The 24,163-nt window shown below is 37.0% G+C and overlaps 2 protein-coding genes across 3 annotated transcripts; both read right to left on the bottom strand.

The window, feature by feature from the left end:
- Positions 1-1,471: 1,471 nt before the first annotated feature.
- Positions 1,472-2,703, bottom strand: LOC132630311 (uncharacterized). The gene is made up of 2 exons (XM_060345901.1): positions 2,327-2,703; positions 1,472-2,276 (listed from the first exon to the last, which is right to left on the bottom strand). Exons 1-2 carry the CDS (start codon positions 2,701-2,703, stop codon positions 1,472-1,474), a joined length of 1,182 nt encoding a protein of 393 aa, XP_060201884.1.
- A 17,116-nt stretch (positions 2,704-19,819) lies between these two features.
- LOC132630387 (uncharacterized) lies at positions 19,820-23,947 on the bottom strand. Of its 2 annotated transcripts, none has more exons than XM_060345968.1 (9): positions 23,790-23,947; positions 22,372-22,435; positions 22,201-22,266; positions 21,928-22,025; positions 21,777-21,814; positions 21,606-21,693; positions 21,068-21,400; positions 20,902-20,967; positions 19,820-20,251 (listed from the first exon to the last, which is right to left on the bottom strand). In XM_060345968.1, the coding sequence occupies exons 2-9, from the start codon at positions 22,418-22,420 to the stop codon at positions 20,102-20,104; spliced, it is 888 nt and encodes a 295-aa protein (XP_060201951.1). In that variant the 5' UTR covers positions 22,421-22,435; positions 23,790-23,947; the 3' UTR covers positions 19,820-20,101. The 2 variants fall into 2 exon arrangements, with proteins under 2 accessions (XP_060201951.1, XP_060201952.1); XM_060345969.1 differs by having other exon boundaries at positions 22,372-22,426; positions 23,790-23,925.
- Positions 23,948-24,163: the final 216 nt, after the last annotated feature.

The following is a 24,163-nucleotide window of genomic DNA, read 5'->3' on the forward strand; positions in this document are numbered from 1 at the left end:
GTGGAGACCGAGATGATGAGTCTTTCGAATTTCCACAGATAGATCCTGTGCATATACTAGTTCCCTTCCCCGATGACTACAAAAAGTTATCTCCTTATGGCTTTGTATGTTAGGGCGGTTATGGTTTCTTGTATTTTTATTAGATCTTATATTCATTTAAGTTGCTGATCAATGTTCTCCCAATGTACTTGCGATGAAAGAATGATATTATTCCTGGTCTTATTACGATTAGCTTCTCCCAATGTACTTACAACAACAACAACAACAACATACCCAGTTGGATCTCACAATGTGAGGTCTGGGGAGGGTAAAGTGTACGCAGACCTTACCCCCACCTTGGAAGGAAGGGAGGTTGTTTCCGAAAGACCCTCGGCTCAAAAGAAAACAAGGAAAACAAGGGAAAAGAGTCAGATACGGACAAGCAAATCAAAACCATGTGAAAATGAGAAATAACAAGAGCAATGAAGTCATGATAAAATAACAAAGATAGACAAGACCAAAACATAGAAGCAAGATAAAAATACTCCTAATACGAGAAAGGAAACCTCGCGGCCCCCCACTAGCCCTCTACCCTGATACTCGACCTCCACCCCCTCCTATCACCGGTCATGTCCCCGGTAAGCTGGAGTAACGCCATGTCCTGCCGAATCACCTCTCCCCAGACCTTCTTTGGCCTACCCCTCCTTCTCTTCAGGCCCACCACAACCATCCTCTCACACCTCCTCACTGGCGCATCAGCGCATCTCCGCTGCACGTGGCCGAACCACCTCAACATCCCTTCCTGCATCTTATCCACCACAGGGGCAACAACCACTTTATCCCGAATCACTTCATTCCGAATCCTATCTCTCCTGGTATGCCCGCACATCCATCTCAGCATCCGCATCTCAGCTACTTTCATCTTCTGAACATGCGCTTTCTTAACTGGCCAACATTCCGTCCCATACAACATAGCCGGTCTAACCACCACTTTGTAGAACTTTCCCTTTAGAATAGGCGGCACCTTCTTATCACACAACACCCCTGATGTGAGCTTTCATTTCATCCATCCCGCTCCAATACGATGTGTGACATCGTCGTCAATCTCGCCAGTCCCTTGGATGATCGACCCCAGGTACTTGAAACTTTCTTTATTCGGGATGACCTGAGTATCCAGCTGCACGTCCTCGTCCTCTACTTGACTCCTATAACTGAACTTGCACTCTAAGTACTCTGTCTTAGTCCTACTCAACTTGAAACCCTTCGACTCCAGAGTCTGTCGCTAAACCTCCAGTCTCACGTTAACACCGCTCCGCGACTCGCCAATAAGCACAATATCATCTGTAAACAACATGCACCACGGTACCTCTCCTTGAATGTGGCTTGTCAGAGCGTCCATTGCCACAGAAAACAGAAACGGGCTAAGCGCGGACCCCTGGTGCAGGCCCATCGTGACTGGAAAGTGTTCCGAGTCACCTCCAACCGTCCTCACTCAGGTTTTGGCTCCATCATACATGTCCTTAATCGCTCCAATGTATGCTACAGGAACACCTCTAGATTCCAAACATCTCCACAGCACCTCTCTTGGGAATTTGTCGTAAGCCTTCTCAAGGTCGACAAACACCATGTGCAAGTCAGTCTTCTTATCCCTATACTGCTCCACTAACCTCCTCACCAAGTGAATGGCTTCTGTAGTCGAATGCCCCGGTATGAATCCGAACTGGTTCTCTGAAATAGAAACTAACTTCCTCATCCTCGCTTCCACCACTCTCTCCCAAACTTTCATTGTATGGCTCAACAGCTTGATACCCCTATAGTTGTTGCAGTTCTGAATATCCCCCTTGTTTTTATACAACGGGATCATGGTGCTCCATCTCCACTCTTCAGGCATCTCCGTCGTCCTAAAAATAACATTCAACAACCGCGTAAGCCACTCCAAGCCTCCCCTACCCACATTCTTCCAAAATTCTGCCGGTATTACATCTGGCCCGGTCACCCTCCCCTTGCTCATCTTCCACATAACCCCCTCGACCACTTCAACCTTGACCCGCCTGCAGTATCCAAAATCGCGGCGGCTCTCAGAGAGCTCCAATTCACCTAAAACTATGTTCCGGTCCCCCTCTTCGTTCAGGAGTTTATGAAAGTAGGACTGCCATCTTCGTCTAATAAGGGCATCCTCTACCAAAACTTTCCCTCCATCGTCTTTGATACACTTCACTTGATCCAGGTCCCGAGCCTTCCTCTCCCTCACTCTGGCTAGCCTGTACAACTTCTTGTCCCCCCTTTTCCCCCCAAATCTTCATACAAGCATCCAAAACTAGCCGTCTTAACCGCCGTAACTGCTAACTTCGCCTCCTTCCTCGCTTTCTTATACAGCTCCCTGTTATTCCTCTTCTCGTCCTCATCTGTGCTCTCTACTAGCTTTAGATACACGATTTTCTTAGCTTCCACTTTACCTTGTACCTCTCCGTTCCACCACCAGTTCCCTTTGTGTCTGCCAGAGTAACCCTTTGAGACCCCTAGCACCTCTCTTGCCACTTCCCTGATGTTAGCAGCCGTCGTAGTCCATATACTACTCGCATCCCCGCTACTCCTCCAGGCTCCCATCGCCCTCAACCGCTCCCCCAACTCCTGGGTATTGTCCTTGTTCAAAGCGTCCCACCTAATCTTCGGCTGACCCGATACAACCCTCTTTCTCCTCTTCCTTTTTATCTCCAGGTCCATAACCAAGAGCCTATGTTGGGTCGTGAGGTTCTTGCTCGAGATAACCTTGCAGTCCGTGCATAAACGTCTATCGCACTTACGGGAGAGTAGGTAATCAATTTGGGTCTTGGCCCTCATACTTCGAAAGGTGACCAAGTGCTCTTCCCTCTTCTGAAAACTAGAGTTCGCTATCACCAAATCGAAAGCTCTCGCGAAATCCAACAGTGTCGTACCTCCCTCATTTCTATCCCCAAACCCGAAGCCTCCATGCACATCATCGTATCCCCTAGCCGACGACCCGATGTGGCCATTGAAATCACCACCAAGAAAAAGCTTCTCTGAGTGCGAAAAACCCCGCACAACCTCGTCCAAATCTTCCCAGAATCACCTTTTGATCTCCTCATCCTAGCCCACCTGCGGTGCGTAAGCACTAACCACGTTTAAAGTATGCCCTCCAACTACTATCTTAATAGTCATCAGCCTATCACTCACCCTCCTGACCCCTACCACCAGATCCTGAGAACCACAACTTAAACCCATCTACATCTCGGGCCCTATCTCCCACCCATCTAGACTCCTGGACACATGCTATGTTGATCTTCATCTTCTCAAGAATCTTCGCCAACTCTATAGACTTCCTTCTCCCAATGTACTTGTGGTGAAAAAATTCTCTTATGGACATTCTCATATACTTTCCATTTAATCCTGAAACTAGTTTTAAAATGTAGATTACTAGTGAAAGTTGTTATGCATTTTGACCTATTGATTTGCTATTCCACATCCCCTTTCCATGTAAGCCTGAACTAGTACATATTTAATTATTTAACCAATTGGTGTTTGCCTATTCGTAGTCTAAGAATGAGTCATCTTAGAGCTTAACTTATTATTCTTTTGCTTCTATCAATTCTAGGATTCCCTTTTGCTAGAAGTTCACTTTGAAAGAACACGGTGAAAGTGGAAATTGTATAGTACCTATTTTTTTTTATTTTTTTTATGCTTAATAAGTTTTAGTATGTCCAAAGATATACGTGTTTTTCCTACTAGTGTCTACATGCATCAAATGATTAGGAATTTTTTTCTGAACAGTTAGTTGCATTATGACTATTTTGTGTATGTAGAATATTCATTGTGGTTTATTGGCATCAAAGGATTAAGAATTCTAGCTGTGGTAGAATCTATATCTATAAATGTTATAGTTCATTTCTAGTCATAATCCATTCAGTTTGAATATAGTTTTCAACTTTTTGTATAATCTGTATCATATGACCCTTAATTTCATGGAACATACCTACTCACTTGAAGCATAACATGATTTAGGTGTTGCAACTGCTAAAAGTTCCATTGGTATCCAAGACACCTTTGGGAAATATGGTATTGAATAGCTAGGGAAATTGGGTGAAAGATACATCAGAGTTTGAAGATTACTATATGCGCGAAGTTAGACAAGGCCTTGTCTCAAAACTCAAATAGCATGAGCGTGAAGCTTACAGTTAGCAAAAGTAAAAAGAAGATTTTGTTGAGAAATTTGACATGTGGAAGACTTCAATGTGATCGAGAATGGAAGAAATTTATCGGCGCCATTTATTGTCGAATCTTAGAGTTATTTGATTTCACCAGTTATTAGGCGCACAATGACACCAGTTATTGGATCCAAATAGTTTTCTTTTCTTTATGTTGTTCATACATTTTATATTATGGATTATAAGATGTTTTTGGTTGTCTTGGATTTAATGAAATGTATTGTGCTTTTTAGATTGAATATTTTTTTTAATAAATAGGTATGACGTGCATTACTATTGTTGCCTCTCAATTTTATCCCACAATAAGAAATTGTCACGACCCAACCCCGTAGGCCATGACTAGTGCCCGACTAGGACACTCACATCCAGAATACCAAAACACTTGCCTTTTGAAACATAAATCATGCATGTCAATATCATATATCATACCCGACCCATTATGGGACTCGGTGACATAATCATATCATCATCATCATATATATATATATATATATAACGTGTCCCGGCCCTCTAGTGAGGGACTCGGTGAATAAAGTCATCCTTGGCGCCATAATCACATTACCATATCATCACATCATCATATCATCATCATCATCATCATATATATATATATATATATATATATATATATATATATATATAACGTGTCCCGGCCCTCTAGTGAGGGACTCGGTGAACAATGCAGTGAAACTGTGCACGAAAACGTGTCCTGGCCCGGGACTCAGTGAAAGATATATTGAGGCATGCACGAGCAGAGTAGTGAGAAACCATATGCAAGTTAAAACACATCTGAGACTCGATAGAATAATCAAAACGAGCTATCATTTGAAAATCAAGGCAATAGTCATATCAAGTACCTTTCGAATATCACTATGGATTATATCAAAATAGAACTTTTGGAATCATATACATGTATCAAGACATAATGAAATAGCTTCTGGGAGTCAAGAACATTAGCCATCGTAGTGGCTCTAAGAATAGGAGCTTCTTTGAAATCATACATATACGTCGTCTGCTTGTTTCATAAAGATCATGCCAACAGAAAGAAGGATTAACTTTACATACCTGCTGACGGTTATTCGTAATCTCGTTCGCTTCGTCGCCCCTTTAGCCTATTTAATATAGAAGTAACGCTATTGTTAGTAAACTATACTTCCTAGCTTATAAATCTGTAACCAATCATTTATAGGACTCATTCTTTAATTCATACTTTCTTGATTAGGGTTTTCATTAGTAAGAACTTAACGGAAATCGGGCAGCATTTCCCCTATATAACTCGCCTAACCCGAACTTCCAACTAACCTCCTGTTATCACAACAATACCAACAATGACAGTAGTAGAAATATTCATATAAATCCTTACAATCCGGCTCATAAACGTTTAAGATTATACTCCAAACAAACCAACACACGCTTTGTATACGATACGTTATACACTTCTTTCTTCTAAATTTAGAAGCCATATCAACGACAACATGACAACAACAAGAACAATAACCACACTTCTAGTCATTCGACTCAACAATTCCACACCCACCAATTCATACAAAGACCAAATCATTTCTAAAACATGTAGGGGAGTATTAAACCTTGATTTTTCTTGCAACACTTGAGATTGATCAAGGGTAGCCATGGCCGTGAGCTTGGCAGCCATGGCTGGTCATGTCTCCTTCTCCAATTCAATACAAGATAGCCATTTTAATGGCGGGAACAACAGCTGGCCGTGAACTATCCTATGCCATGGCCGTGACTTGCTTTCTCTCCCTAAAAGCTTAGGAGCTTCACTTTCCTTACTCAACTTGATGAATGAAAAATGGACTATGCATTGATGAATTAGTCATCACATAAAGTTATATAGGCTGCCCATGCAGTGGACACATGTCCCTCTATAATGACTCATCCCCCTCTTTTTAAAAAACAAATTAAATCGGTGGGGCCCACTCTAATTACCTAATTAGCTACTTAATTAATTACTAATCTCTACTTAATAATTTAATCATAATTAATTAGTCCCTAATCTCCAATAATATTTCTACACTAAATAAAATTTATAAACAATTTGTGTACTAACTAAAATTGAAAATTAAAGGTTCCTATTTCGCATCCGAAAATGATCCCGTCTTTAATTTAAGTCGATTAGCTTGCGAATAATTCGACGTATAAAAATGCGGGGCATAACATCCTTCCCCCCTTTAGAACATTCGTCCTCGAATGTTACACTGGTCCTGAACTCCCAATACTTTCTCAAGTGTCCTCTCATTTAATTATGCCCTTCACATACCTCTTCCATTGGTCGATTCGTTATAATTCATTATAACGCATTCCAGGCCTCTACATAGTCATTCCTGTAATATTTCCTCCTTCTCTTGCTTCTCAAGGTAATTATTCCACGTCATTACCTTTACTCTTCTCTTTACTTCGCAGTCGGTTGTCAATTGTATGGCGGGCTCTTCCGCTGAAATCTTACTCTCTCGCTTGTGCGCTTAGTCCTAACTCGACTCCTTATTTTTCTATAGTTACTCCCTTAAGATATCGTTCCCTTCATCTTACCTCTTAATCTTTAAATAAGATTTTTGTAACGCGCAGACATCCCTCATCGGTCTATTAGATTTTGCAATTCTTAGAGTATTTCATACCTCCGGTATTTGTAGACCCCTTATAGACTCTACGGGTAAACTAAAATTTCCCAGAGGGTAACATCCTTGTACTCCAATATCCTTGCTTTACTCTGCTGTGACTGTCCGTATTCTGAAATCCTCAGCATCATGTGTCACTTTCTGACTTTCTTTTAAAGGTCTTTAACTATCGCTTGGTTTTATTTCTTGATCTCGATCTTTAGGGTTGGATATCAAATAGCGCTAGGGTCCCCTCATATTATAACTCTACTGTCATCCAGTAACAAGTAACCCGTTTGTTCTGATCGTCTCGGTTAAACCATTTCACAACTTCCCTTATTCCACTTGTAATATTTTAGGCACATTATCTCGTGTCGTTTCTCTATTTTTGACTCAAACTCTTCGATTGCCCCTTTATTCAAATTTTCTCTTAGTTCTCCTATCACACATCCTATTGCAATCTTTACTCGAGTATGTGAAGGTGCTCAAATCAGCCCGAGAAATACCTTAACATCGTCTCACTAGTCTTCATAATTTACCTTGCATTCTCCTCTTGTATCTTACAGTTGGGATCGGGGTAAATCTTTGGCTCAACCATGGTCATGTCCTATTTGCCCTCAGAACTAATTCTATCTCAGTAATTTGGCTCGAACCACCTTACGACTTTCCTTCATGTATCCAAACTATCATAATCACGTTGTTAGTACTGAATCCTTATTCTTCTTATCAAGTAATCGCTTGGTCTCATTCTTAGCACACAAATATTCGTAGGTTGCATAACTATTCTTGTACAACTTGTATAAAGTGTATCTACTCTTAGTCAGAGTCTTCTCTTTTTCTGGTTCACTCTGCTTTACATATCCATACTAAAACTCGTTTGTAGCCTTTCCTGTCATACTCCTTTCCTTTCCCTTCTCCTTTGCTACTTATGTGTCACAATGTCATTAGCCAATAACTCCGTTGCCAATATCTTAACCTCTAATCCAGTATAGCATTGCTATCCTTCATAACATCTCTTGAGTTATTCGTTACCATTCTCTTGTCGTATTCTCCCTTTTTATAAGCATCCACCTTCTGATGTCATATTATCCAAGATCTTTTCCAATAATTCTCAGCACCGTCTCAAATACCATCTTGGCTTCTATCCGTTTATCACTGGCTTTCAGATCTTACCAACTTGTTTCAACATGGGATCTCACTTGAAGTTTAAGTTTTCACATTAAATGTATTGCAGTGTCAGTTGTTTTGATCTTACACTTACATCTCTCTCATCCGCTTCCCCCCTTTTGGGTGTACCTACATCATTATCTATTTATATTCTACTCTATATCCCCATTTCAAATTTTCAAATTCATATGATTCTTTCCCAATACATTTGGTATACTGCACCATATCCATGTCTTACTTTATATCATCTATAACTTAGATTACCCATGTATGAAACCCCAACACAATCACGAGGCGATGAGAACTCTCAATATATAGTACAAAATCTTATCTGATAGTTGGTGCTCGAGTAATGTAATTAATGTAGCAATTTATCCAAAGCCACATTCCACTTATTCCGATTCATGATTAGCTAGTGCTTATAGTCGTTTCAAACGCTTAATTAGTTAGCACTTATATTCCGATGATAAGTGTCCACAGTTCTCTTGTAGTATTATCTTTATCCCAACAGATACCATCTGTTTCTTCTAATAAATTCACAATACATCAATTGTTTTGCAAATCCGCAATCCTTGTCCTTTAATGATTTCACTATTTCCGAGGTGAAGTCACATACACGCAGTACTCCTTTATGCCTCATGCTCTTTCACCCTTGTTGTATACCCAACGATAACTTCTAATCTTACTCAAAATCATATCAAACTCGTTTTAATAATGGTCTTATCCTACCACCTTGTCGTCGCACTGCACCCTTAAGTTCATAGCCATATATTTCCCTTTCTATTTTACACTCGTACTCAATTGATTACGTCTATCTTGGGTGCTTTCTTTAGTGTTCCTTTCATTTCTCCAGTCTATGTCCATCTCTTATTCTATGCACGAGAAATCTCTTGCTACTCCTGTATCCTTCGGAACACACTACTTCTGCATAATCCCTCTTCCATTTTCAAACATATTCTGTTTATCCCTATTTGTTCTTGCCATACTAGTTATTTTCTAGCACTCATTCTACCTCGTTGCTCATTTTTTTTCTGTAGTTCGGTCTTTCACAATTCTGTCGCTTATCTTACTCGTTTTCCTAGCTATACACGTCATAACGCATCGCTACACTGTAATCCCACTCGCTTTCTTCTTATTTTCTTCTTTCAATTAACTTCTTCTCTTCCTGTGCACGCTTTTACTTTCGTTACCACTTGACTCATATTCTGAACTTTCCCTATAGGACCGGTAGGTCTTTCTTATTCGTTCTACATCTGTTTTTTCCGTTTCACACTAATCCCATCATATCCTTTAGTTACTTCCTTGCTAGGCTTTACTCATTTCTATAACAATCTTTATGGTATTCACATTACATCCTGTTCGTAATCCATCCTATAACGTAACACTCCTTAACCTTATTCACGATTCATACTATGTTTTAATTACACTCTGTGGACTAGGCGTACTTAACCCTTCACCCTTTCTGATCAATCTTATCCTTAATATCTCACAAACTGTCTTATCAATACCTTCATAATTTGTCATAACTCTTCTTCCTCCGTACTTTTATCTCGATCATACTACTACTCCTTTTAACTGTAAACTCGTCGTAATTTATCCCTACTTATCGGTTCACTCGATACCTCAATAAAATGCTTTGTTAAGAGTTTCCACCTTTTTCTAAATCATCCCTTAGTATCACAAGCCCTTCCGAATCATCCTAGCATTTCATCAATAACACGTAGAACACATGATCCATGACAGCTCACAAGTTTGAGTTTTCCTTCCACGAATTCCATCTCCAATTAGTTGATTAAAACTAATAAACTCAAAGAATACAAGAACACTCCCACTCCAAGGTTACGTCACCATGAAGCGTCCTTCGAAACCACACAAGAAGAACTAGAATTCGACGAGCACCACGAGACTTCCATCGCTTAACTCACATAGTTTACCCTCAGAATTTTCTTTTTTGGGTCATGAACGAACTATTTAGTTCACAAACTACTTGTTGTATGTTTTGTACTCTTCCAATAAAAATGAAACTTAATCGTGGACGTTTTTACTCTTCAACATGAGCTTCTTCTAAGGTAAAATATGACTGGAAAGTATTCTGGTCCATTCAAATGAATTTCAAACTTTACTGCTCATATATGCTTCTTCGAAATAAAATTTACCAAATAAGGATGATGCTTCTTACGAATGACATGGAGGGTACCTCTTAAGCTTTAATCCCACATGATAAATTTACCATATCGATACCGACCTCATAATTACTATTACTATCAATTCAACGGTTAACTTATTCCTCGAAGTCAGCTGTACTCACCACTTAGTCAAATCCTATCATTACTATCGACACGACCTTTCAAGAATATTACGAACTTATATCTCATTCCCTTTTTATTTCTAGGAAAATTTTGGCAGAGTTTCCTCTGTATTTCTTACTATCTCAAAACCTGCACGCAGGAAATACCAACAATGCCTCACAGGGCCAACATATATATGTATATATCATATCGCATCATAGCCACACAGGGCTCCCAATTTCTAGTAGAAAGTATAAAGGTGTCGGAACTTACCTCACATATCGCACCTCGAGACGTACCTGATCTTTTAATGATCTGTCCTGTTATACCTTCCTATCTACCTTCTCTTTCATCCTTCAACTTTACATTTCAATCATATTTCAATATTCTTACCTTATCCGACATGCCTCTTTCGCACCATTGCTTACCTGTGTACTGTGTAGCTCTCAATATCATCAGTCACTTTCTTCTGTCGATGTCGTTCCTCAGCTGAAATCAAAGGTTAGTATAAGGAATTGCATTTCCTATGGCTGGGCTCTATCGCACGATCTTAGATATGAAAGAAAGGTAACATCCTAAATGTCCTGTAGCTTCCTGTTTATAGATGTGGTGCACAACACACCGATAAACAAGACTCTACTAGACACGGTCTGTAGACACTACGAGGACGAACTGCTCTGATACCACTTTTGTCACGTCCCAACCCCGTAGGCCATGACTAGTGCCCGACTAGGACACTCGTATACATACCTGTTGGATATAGTCAAACTGAATCTAAGAACAATATGGAAACTTGCAAAAGAACTCCAAGGTTTATAATGTCATCACACACACACACACACACACACACATATATATATATATATATATATCCAGATAGACTGTCTCCCGAGGAGTCACAACTAATCAAATCATAAAAATGATACGCAAGCCGACAAGGCTGCCACTATATATCAATATCATACGCAAGCCGACAAGGCTGCCGCTACAGACGAACATCATATCATAACACATCGTATATACACAGCTGAACAGAACTTATACACAACCCACCCATATGTCTACAGACCTCTAAGAGTATGGATAGAGAAATATGATGGGACAGGGCCCCGCCGTACCCTTGAGTAAACATATACATATACATCATAAGATCTGAACCAAAAGTCTAGACTCCGGAACAACGGAGCTCTCCAAGACAGCTGAGTAGAAGTCCTATGCTGAAGGGTCACCAAACCGACTATCTGTACCTGCGGGCATGAAACGCAGCCCCCCGGAGAAAGGGGGTCAGTACGAGATATGTACTGAGTATGTAAAGCATGAAATACAGTAAAGAGGATCATAACTGAAATAGGGAGTACAGGAGACAAGGATAACATCCAGAATACCAAAACACTTGCCTTTTGAAACATAAATCATGCATGTCAATATCATATATCATACCCGACCCATTATGGGACTCGGTGACATAATCATATCATCATCATATATATATATAACGTGTCCCGGCCCTCTAGTGAGGGACTCGGCGAATAAAGTCATCCTTGGCGCCATAATCACATTACCATATCATCATATCATATATATATATATATATATATATATATATATATATATATATATATATATATATATATATATATATATATATATATATATATATAACGTGTCCCGACCCTCTAGTGAGGGACTCGGTGAACAATGCAGTGAAATTGTGCACGAAAACGTGTCCTGGCCCGGGACTCAGTGAAAGATATATTGAGGCATGCACGAGCAGAGTAGTGAGAAACCATATGCAAGTTAAAACACATCTGAGACTCGATAGAATAATCAAAACGAGCTATCATTTGAAAATCAAGACAATAGTCATATCAAGTACCTTTCGAATATCACTATGGATTATATCAAAATAGAACTTTTGGAATCATATACACGTATCAAGACATAATGAAATAGCTTCTGGGAGTCAAGAACATTAGCCATCGTAGTGGCTCTAAGAATAGGAGCTTCTTTGAAATCATACATATACGTCGTCTGTTTGTTTCATAAAGATCATGCCAAAAGAAAGAAGGATTAACTTTACATACCTGCTGACGGTTATTCGTAATCTCGTTCGCTTCGTCGCCCCTTTAGCCTATTTAATATAGAAGTAACGCTATTGTTAGTAAACTATACTTCCTAGCTTATAAATCTGTAACCAATCATTTATAGGACTCATTCTTTAATTCATACTTTCTTGATTAGGGTTTTCATTAGTAAGAACTTAACGGAAATCGGGCAGCATTTCCCCTATATAACTCGCCTAACCCGAACTTCCAACTAACCTCCTGTTATCACAGCAATACCAACAATGACAGTAGTAGAAATATTCATATAAATCCTTACAATCCGGCTCATAAACGTTTAAGATTATACTCCAAACAAACCAACACACGCTTTGTATACGATACGTTATACACTTCTTTCTTCTAAATTTAGAAGCCATATCAACGACAACATGACAACAACAAGAACAATAACCACACTTCTAGTCATTCGACTCAACAATTCCACACCCACCAATTCATACAAAGACCAAATCATTTCTAAAACATGTAGGAGAGTATTAAACCTTACCTTAGGGACTTGATTTTTCTTGCAACACTTGAGATTGATCAAGGGTAGCCATGGCCGTGAGCTTGGCAGCTATGGCTGGTCATGTCTCCTTCTCCAATTCAATACAAGATAGCCATTTTAATGGCGGGAACAGCAGCTGGCCGTGAACTATCCTATGCCATGGCCGTGACTTGCTTTCTCTCCCTAAAAGCTTAGGAGCTTCACTTTCCTTACTCAACTTGATGAATGAAAAATGAACTATGCATTGATGAATTAGTCATCACATAAAGTTATATAGGCTGCCCATGGAGTGGACACATGTCCCTCTATAATGACTCATCCCCCTCTTTTTAAAAAAAAAAAAAAATCGGTGGGGCCCACTCTAATTACCTAATTAGCTACTTAATTAATTACTAATCTCTACTTAATAATTTAATCATAATTAATTAGTCCCTAATCTCCAATAATATTTCTACACTAAATAAAATTTATAAACAATTTGTGTACTAACTAAAATTGAAAATTAAAGGTTCCTATTTCGTATCCGAAAATGATCCCGTCTTTAACTTAAGTCGATTAGCTTGCGAATAATTCGACTTATAAAAATGCGGGGCATAACAGAAATGTTGTGAAAGATTTTGTTGCCTGTTTCTTAATTTTTGCCGGAAACAAGAAATGTCGTGCAAGGTTCTCCTTTACCGGCCATTCTAATAACCACTAGAAAGTCATCTTTTACTGGCAATATGATCGATCTTTACGGCCATAACAAAAGCTGTTAAATGTATGATCTAGGAATTTTTGGAAGAGTTCTAGTGGCCATTTCAATTGCCGCAAAACTCGTGGACCTTTAGCGGCAATAATAGTGTTCTTTAACAGCATTTGCTATAATGGCCGCTAAAGCCTTTGCCGACGCTGGATACACCAGCCAATGTCTAATTGCCGGTAAAGGCTGTAGCGTCAATAAGAATTGCCACTAAAGAGTATATTTATTGCCGCTTAAGGCCTTTTTTGTGGTAGTGACACCTTTATGGTATATCATCTGGTATATTGTGTATATGTATGTGTATATAGGGGCCGCAGGAAGTGTATATCAAATGGAAAAGGGAGTAGACAACCCATTTAAGCTTCAATACTTAGACAAAATCTTGATTAAGTAGGTGATTGGGCCTGGCCCATTCTAAGTTTAATAGCTGGCCATGTTAACACTTAGCTAAAAACAGAGAGGGGATCATTTGCCGAATAGGGTCCTTTCTTTAAAAATCGAACTTAGGCTTCTGGGCCCTATAAACCCCCATAGTTATGTATGCGTATATGTTCATCATTTTACGTATTGTGTATGCGTATATTTTTGGTAAGATCAGTAATATTTTTTTAACCGAGTTCCTTTTCTCTTTCCTTTTCTTCACCGCATGGCCACCTGGGCCGAGTCCAAAGCCAACCTGTTAGGCCAAGGCCCAACAGGCAATTCTTTCACACAAAGGGTCCAAGACGAAGAAAGGAAGCTAATATTATAAATATACGCAGAAGGCCCAGCCATGGGTGAAAATGGCCAACTAAGGGGCTTGGTACGCCCCTAACCTGCCTTCGCTCTTTTATTATTTTTTCTCATTTTTAAAAAATGTTATATTTGTATTTGTAATGCTTGAAAAAACTCATATATATTATTGGAATCTTTATGGTTTGAACTAGACTTCTTAGGACAACAGTGCTTATGTCGTTTAGTTGACCTTAAGTCCCCAAACGATTTTCAAAAAATCGGATTTAGCATAACAATTTCTCAAGTTAATGGATAACTAATACAAGTTAAAATAGAAGGACAAAGGGATTTTTACGACTACAAATCTTATGACATTTCTCTTTAAATCGGTTCATGTTTTAAATCAAGGAATACATTTGTACAATTTTCTGGACCAAAAGCGAATTCAAGTCAAATGATTTGGGCCGAGCCCAGTAGTAAAAACAGAGGTTTTTGGGGGCTGTAGCCCCCCAGGAACCAATAAATAATTTTGGGGCCAAGTCCAACATAAAACAAAGATTTTTGGGACTGAACCTTATTTGATTTTTTAGAAAAGGAAACAAAAAAAATGCAAATAAGAATTTGGGCCAGGCCCAAACGGAAAATGCAACCCTTTCAATAAAAGTGTCATATTTTAGGCTTTAAACCCAAACTCAGAAAATCAATTTTGTATTTACACATTTGTCCACAAATTCATAATACTAAAACAAACCATTTTCATAAGTTAAGCTTGTTCAAAATAAGTACAAATGTTCGTAAATACGAAGTTTTAGGATAAGACATTCTAACGCATTATACGGGTTGACCCGAAGTTAAGTGTGGGATTTAGCATGAATAGAAAAAGGATATATACTTACTTATGTATATTATAAAACCAAAACATTTTGTACCTTTTGTAAACAAATATACTATCCTCGTACATAAAAGCAGAGGCAGATCCAAGATTTACACTCTATGGGTTCAATCCTGAGATTCTTAGAATTAAACCATTATATTTTTAAAGTTATGGGTTCATATCTACTATTTATTACAATTTTAGTAAATTTTTACACATAAATTTATGCTCCACATCGAAGGTTAGGGGTTCAATTGAACCCCCATCTAACATGCAAGATACGCCTCTGCATAAAAGGAAATTATTCTTATCCGGATATTATAAATCCGAACCTAAGTACCCATATGTAAGGGGATTATATTCAATTCTCTTTCCAAAAACCAAATGATATGCAATAATGACAGTCTTTTAAAATGCGGAAATAAACACAAAATAAACAGTTCATGCAAATAATCATACACTGGAATTCGAAGGTCAACCATATAGTACGGATCCTTAATACTAGGGTGTCTAACACCTTCGCTGGGGGATCACAAGAACCCTTACCTAGAACTTTGGGTTACAAAGTTTTTTTCACGGTATTTGAATAAATCCTTCACCACTGGTTTTCCTAATTTCCTAAAAATTAAGTGGCGACAAAGTCCGAAAGAGCACCAACAAGTTCGAAGTAGCTTTCCGAGCGCTAACACTGTACCGTAACAAATGTAATATAAAATAATCGTTCTATCCCTAATTTATATTTCACTATCACAATTTTAATTAAAAAATTAATGTATCAGTATCTGTGAAACTTTAAAAATGATCTAAGTATTTTTAGTAGAATATTAGAAATTAGAATTTGTTAAAGTCTAAGATAAAACAAATATTCAGTAAACACGGAAGAAAGCAAAATGAATTGTGAGGCAACAAAAAAATAAATAATAATAATAAAAAAATGGTCCACAAGTGTTCAAAAAAATCCAAACAAGTGCATGGAAAAGAAAATAGGGCCCATAGTTAATATGGAAAATATCATTGAGAGCGAGGGCTTTTCCGTCAATTCACGTTGAATCTGTGCGTGAAAATACCAAAATGTACATTTACAATAGAGTAGCTCTTTAAAAATGATCAAAATAGCGATATTATACAGTTTTTATACACATACACGTATCTACGTATCTAAAAATTCCAGTTGCCACTGTCCACCACAACCTCACATGTTCTCCGTCGTCGGAGTTCGTTAGCGGTTTAGTTGCAGTGGTGTATAGAAGGAGATCCCAAGAGTCATATATGTACTGTGCAATTCGGAATTTGTGCCGATATGATATGTATCCATCTGTGTATCCATGAAATCCTCTATGTATTTTGTTCTATCAATGCTTAATTTCCCCTTGTGCCTCGTCTCCTGTATTTGTTCTCCTTGGTGTAATTTTTTGTTTTTGGCACAACTCATCGGTGTATTCTCTCCTTGTGAATACAAATACACATTAAATACCCTTAATAAACAGTTGGCCTCCCACGCAGCGAGCCAATGCTGTGCACATACTGTTTGAAAACACATACCTTGGATCCAGTTGGTCACACTACATTTGATGTCTTCATATACATACACATACATCTAGCCAATGTTGTGCACATACATACATACATATACAGTTGGCCACATATACATACACATACAGTTACGATCAAATACTGTATCCGTTCGATTTCAGTGAGGATGAGATATTGTATGCCCACAGATACAGTGTATTCCGATGTGTTTTGAAATCAAGGTGTTTCTATGTTTCATAATATAGCAAAATCTCGCTATATTTTGCAAAATGGGCGTTGCTATGCTACTTATGAGCACATTAATGTACATATTTGTTCTCCTTGGTGTATTTTTTTTTTTTTTGGTACAACTCATCGATGTATTCTCTCCTTGTGAATACAAATACACATTAAATACCCTTAATAAACTGTTGGCCTCCCACATAGCCAATGCTGCGCACACACTGTTTGAAAACACATACCTCGGATCCAGTTGGTCACACTACATTTGATGTCTTCATATACATACACATACGTCTAGCCAATGTTGTGCACATACATACATATACAGTTGGCCACATATACATACACATACAGTTACGATCAAATACTGTATCCGTTCGATTTCAGTGAGGATGAGATATTGTATGCCCACAGATACAGTGTATTCCGATGTGTTTTGAAATCAAGGTGTTTCTATGTTTCATAATATAGCAAAATCTCGCTATATTTTGCAAAAATGGCTACTTATGAGCACATTAATGTACATATATAAACATAATGTTATATTTAATGATATACTGATGATATATACTAGCAAAAGTTATGGTATAATGGTGATATATTTGGGTTAATATATCAGATAAATAGTTTATATACAACTATATACGGATGGTATATAATTACTGTTTTATGTTCATTAACTCTTAAACAAAAACTTATCCAGCCCATGGCACAGCGCAAACAACCTTCCTTCTGTTAAGGCAATAGCATATTCTTTGATGATGATATTGCTCAAGCATCATCCATGTCAATTTTCCCAATCATTTTATCTTGCTTTAGGGCCATCAAGGGATTTTGACTTCTTAGTTGACTTCAATTAGTTTGAGATTTAAGGAATAGTTGATTGATGGCATGTACAAGTCTAGTAAAAATGATGGGCGAAAGGAGGAGAAGAATGATATCATCGGCCTTTATCTTTAATCATTTATCTTGATATATGACTAGTTTTTATTTATATGGATTTTTAGGAATGTTAATAGAAATATTTTGGAGGATAAGGTTCTTAAGGACATTGTAAAGAATTCGGTTGATTTTTAGTTTTTACAAAGCTAAAAAAGGAGTGAAGCGTAAATTAAAATAACATAACGAATATATTTATTTAGAAGAGATGGCATCCGATTAATATCTCAAGTGATATCACTTTCAGCTAGTACGTTAATAATGTCACACTATTCTTAACCTACTAGTTGAGAGTGAAGGTTTTTTACTACCATTGCCGGAGCCACCTTAGGCCACCGCTTAATTGGAAATGTTTACGACATATAAATAAATAAAACGTAAGAGTAAAATGTTTTTCATATAAAAATTCTTTTAGATAAATGTGGAAGAAGAACCTTTCTTCCACGAATTTGCAAAGTCCCAATCCATCTACAGGCCTCGGACCACCTATGTTAAATCCAACTTAGTGGTTAATCATATCATTTGGCGTTATATGGAAATGGCAGGCACTAATGACATCATCCATTCCCATCAAACCTATAATTGCACAAGATGTCATATAGTCGCAATCTTGAAAACTAAAATTCCCAGGCCATTATTGTGCTGATGCCAGATTGATTACACATCTTAATTTATAATCTGTTATATTTGTAAACAACGTATTAACATCAATATCATATCATTGCCATGTGAATCATGTTTGATGCGTTACGCTATCTTGTTGCGATATACAATCAAACTTCTTTGTAAGAGTCTTGTTTGTCCGAATGTTTTTTGACTGCAATATTGAAACATAATATGAAAAATCAATCCCAATAGAAACTTGGTCGCTATGGTAAAATGTTATTACAGAAGATGACTACTATAAAGAGATCCGACTGTATACTGATCTTTAAACCAATCTTCTCGAGTCATTTGAATAATAATACAGCTCGGGCAATTTGCACAATTTCCCTTCAAAGGAGCTGATCTTTAATTTTTGCTCTTCGCTTAAAAAGGTGGCCGAAAATACCCCGAGGTTCTGAGTCCGATCGAACCCTCGTTCGGTCAAAAAAAAAAAATCGCAAGGCATAAGTTCATATGAAACTATGCTATTCGCTTCGTAATTACATAGAAACTATGTTGGACACGGTAAAGGCTTCTATGAAACTACATAGGACCTATGTCTATAGGCATAGTTGCGAAATCATTTCCACGAACCTTTACCGGACAAGACATAGGTTCTATGTAATTTCTCCCTAATAAGCTTAGGTTCATAGAAACCTATACCTTGTGAAATTATTATTACTCTTTTCGACTCTGCTGAGAATCGAACTCAGAATTTTTGGTGCGAAAAGGATACTTTAACCCACAAATTTTCAATAAATGAAAAATAGGGGCAAAATTAAACACCAGCGAATTGAGGGGCAAAAATTAAAGACCACTGCCTTTGAAGGACATTCCCCACAAAAAAATGTCTGTCAACCCCTTATAAAATACGTGGGCTATTGTTTATAGCCCCACCAATCATAATAAGCTAGAAAAGATGCAAACTTTATAACAAGTGGAATGCGTTACACAATCTTATTGGGATATATTGTCAAACTTCTTAATAACAACGTCATTTATCCGAATACTTGTTGGCTATTATAATGAAATGATGTTATAGAGAACACATAATATAACATACCATGAAAATTGGTTTCAAAAAAAAAAAAAAAACTTGGCCATTGAAATGTTATTACAGAGGACACGGATATTATAGGGAGATCGATCTGTTTGTATTATTATGATCTTTAAACCAATCTTCTTGAGTCATTTGGATAATTAATAATACTTCTTTTGTCAACCCCTTCATAGTCCATTCATAATAAGCTAGAAAAGATACAAACTTTATCCTTTGGAATAATAATAATTCAACTTTATTATATAATCATAGAAAGGTAGACTGATAAAAATAGAATGGAGAAACAGAAGGGAGAGTTTATTTACAAGATTTGTGGATTGGTTGATCACTAGTTGAAAGGAAGTAATAGACTACTACTTAATTGATAATGACAACAAAACATCTACATCATTTAAATCAATTTGACAGGAAATTTGGATCTTCCCATAATCATTCTTGATTTTTTTTAATCTCCCAACTACAGCAGTACATGCATGATGATGATATACTAAGCTGTGACAGATGTCTCGACAGCAACACCAGAGTAGTTAACTTCAGCCAGCCTGTCAACTTCCCAAAGTTGTGGTAATGCTTCCTTTATGTTGTGGATACTTTCTAACGCATAATCTGCACCTACAACTCTTTGGGAATTTCCAACCTGGAAATAACAGCAACAACACATTAGCAAGACAACAGAATAAGGGGTCGTTTGGTTCGAAGACAAGTTATGCTGGGATCAATTATACTGACATTATTTCTTATCGACTGTATGCAGAATAGGGTGTGTAAGTGTCAGAATGGTACTAGTATTGTTAATGCCACGATTTACTATGTATAAGAATAATACCGAATAAGTGTACAAGTAATACCGGTATTAGTTGTACTAGACTTAAATTTGCAACCATATATTGTATTAAGATTTAGTACCAACATTATTCTATCTAATACATCCTACCAAACAAGCCCTAAGAGGTGATAGTCCTCAAGATTGCTCTACTAAGTACCATTCCCTCCTTTTCATTTTATTACGCTAGTGTTAGACTCTATACATAGTTTAAGAAAGATAAACTTTGGCTCACGTATAGATAGTTTAAGAAAGATAAACTTTGGCTCACGTACCATAAAAAAACCTCAGAACTTGCTGTCTTAAACACGCTTTTGGAGTTATATAGTGTCTCCGTTAATGGTAAAATACCAAGTTCTAAAGTTAAAATTTTCAGATATACACAGAGATGTATCGTTATATGTGGAATAGGCTAAAAAGAAAAGAGTGTCACATAAAATGAAACAGAGAAGTATACTACTTACCAATACTGTATCAAGACCTACACGCTTGCCAGCTTGAACGTTACGAACACTATCTTCAAAGAAAAGCTGAAAAGGTAAAAAAAATAAAAATTCAACAAGTACATTAGATATAGCAGTGATTCTTAAAGTATTATGATTCAAGAGTGAAAGCAGTTAAAATTCTTACTGTTCTGTGAGGGTTGATGTTGGCTATCTTTAAAGCCCGTTCTATAGCAACTTCTGAAGGTTTGCAAACAATTGGTGTCTTTGGCAACACTGATCCAGGTTTAGGTTGAGAAAAATGTCCAATAATGTCGAAGATCTCAGTGCCGTTAATAGCAGCCGCGTTGGAGGCCAATGTGGCTGAACCAACAAACTCAATGTCGTCTTCGTCATCTGATGGAGTGCTCTTGTGAATTGGATTCAGTGTCTCAAAGCATAGTATCCCTTCAAAACAATCTTCCAATCCAAGTTTACTCAGAACTTTGATAGCATGGATCTTATCAGCATTAGTGAAGATCTATTACACACCAAAAAAAAAAAAAAAAAAAAAACATTTAGAATAATGCTTCAACCAACGACTTTTCCTATGGCCATAATATAACCATTTTATACACAAAATATACATAATCAGTGTACAGTTTTTGTATATTTTGGCTAGCGCGCCAAAAACGAAAAAAGTCCAATGTTAACAAAAAGCTTATGGATTGTGATTATGGACTTACAACTTTGCGGATGGGTACGCTAAGCAAAAGACTTCTCAGAACAGGGTCAGGCCTCAAATTTTCATAAGGTAATCTACCATGGACAAAACTGCAGAAAACAAATTGGCAAATTAAGTTCAATAACCTAATACAATGGGAGTTTAATATCAACTGAGTGCTACAAATATTCACCTATGGTACTCATCATAGTCGAAATCATAGCCGATTGCCTACCAAAAATAAACAAGATATCTCATAATTAGTTAAACTTCTGAATAAACTTTGTTTGGATAACCATAATTTGATGTTAAAAAAAAATAATAATAAAAAAATGAAGCTTTACCCTGAGGCCTGCCATTGTAGTTCCATAATTCTTGTACAGTAAATTACCCAACTCAGCAATTTTGCTTCGTTCTATACCAAGCTTTTCAACCATATAATCTGCAGAAGCACATTAATTCCAAACTAAGGTACCATTTAACCATTTGAAAATGATACTACTCTCTCCGTCTCCTTTGAAAATGTGTCATTCTTTTTAGGACCAACTAAAGAAAAGAATGTTATATAAATTAGGACGGAGGAAGAAATAGAAATTTGAAGAACATCTAAACTATACCTTCGATATTCTTGCGAACACTAGTTGCCAAACCAGTACTAAGTGGATAAAGAGTATCATCTAGATCTGTAAATACCAAAATGCTTTATCATCAAACTTGCCAAAAGATAATAGATGAACTGACGAAAAAATGGAATTTGATAAATAATTCTTCTGGAAAAGATAACATACCAAAAAGAAGACAGTCGTACTTTGACCTCTGAACATGCCCATATTCCATTTTGGCCTAAAGAAACTTGAGTAAAGGAGTGAAATACGTAAGAACAGTTGACCAAGATAATCTAAATTTACCAAAACTAATTTGAAAATTCAGTCTAAGTCTCAATCTATATTTCTTCATGTTGGCTTCCCAATTATTGAGTTTCACAAATCAGCATATATGATTATTACAAGCAAAAGAAAGTGGCTATAACGTATTATATATGTCCCCACTAATTTTTAAAGTTCTGATAAAAACAACGCCACAAGTCTATAAGACCATAACCTATTTTTTGTGTCAAGCCAAAAGAAGTGGACCCTTGACCCTCAGAATTCAGAAGGAAAAAAAAAAGTTCTTCAAATAGAAAATGTAAGTTTCTTCAAAGTACAAATCATTAGAACAATAATGAAAAAACAAAAGCTAACAGCATCATTTAAATCAACCAAGAAATTAACATCACATACATATTTGTTTACGATGTAGACTACACTAAAACATCAAAAGGAAGTAACGAAATAAAGTAGCAAACTTTCCCCTTAGATTTCTCATTTTGGTGTCAGTCAGAGCAACATCAAAAGTCCAAGAAGAAAAAGAAACGTAACCAAACTTCAAGATAATGAAACTGTTACATTCATGAATCAGCAAAGTTTCGTATAAAGCAATCATAAATTTTAGCATTATAAAAATGGTAGTCAAATTCCAAGAAAACATCATTCTTCAATCAAATATAAATCATTTTAACCAAAACTACATCAGTCGGTCAAAAAATTAATTTCGATCCTCCAACATAGACATCAGAATGAACATACTTAGGTTTCAAAAAAAAAAAAAAAACCATTACCAAGCATAGATGTTTCAATATTTTCTCACCCATCATTATGCCAAAAAAGCATATAGAAAAAATGGAGAAACCTAGAAGGAAAGACAAGTCAATCATTAACAAAAACTAGTTTAATGCTTCAAAAATTTTAACTTCAATCCTCCACAATATACACATCAAAATGGACACACTTTGGTGCCAAAAACATCAAAATAAACCCATTACAAATCCCAGATTTTTCAATATTTCTCCCCCATCAAAAAAAAAAAAGTGAACATGGAGAAAACAACAATATACGAAATGTAATCCTACAAATGGGGTCCAGGGAGAGTAGGAATACGCAAGACCAAGGAGGAAATACAAGTTAATCATGGACCAAAACTAGTTTAACGGTTCAAAAAATTAATTTTGACCCTCCAATATGTGTTCAAAATGGACATTCTTTGGTGCCAAGCACATCAAAATAAATCCATAATGGATACCAGGATTTCTGCAATATATCAAACAGTATGCAAAAAAAAAAAAAAAACCTATAGAAAAAATGGATAAAACCAAGATAGAGTAACGTACCAAGAATCAAATGGGGATGATCAGAGAGAAAAAAATGAAGATACACAAAGAGACTTTATCTTTGCAGTGAAAGTGTTTTTTGTGTATAATATTTGCAAAGAAGAGAGGGAAGGAGGGGAGGAAAATAAGTAGCCATTCGTTGGGTTTATATAGGCAAAGCGTGGGTCTTTCTCATTTTAAAAGTAAAAGTAACTGATTATAAAAAACCGCCTAAGGCTTTTCTTCGACTTTTCCATTAATTAACAAAAAAAAAAAAAAAAGAGTCTTTTCGTTTAATTTTAATCTTTTTCATTTTTGAAAAATTCGTTTTTCTTTTTCCTACTTGCTTCTCGGTTGTACTTAGTGGACTATATTTTTTGAAACTAGGGAATTTG

Source organism: Lycium barbarum, chromosome 3 (assembly GCF_019175385.1).
Source record: "Lycium barbarum isolate Lr01 chromosome 3, ASM1917538v2, whole genome shotgun sequence".
Lineage (NCBI taxonomy): Eukaryota > Viridiplantae > Streptophyta > Magnoliopsida > Solanales > Solanaceae > Lycium > Lycium barbarum.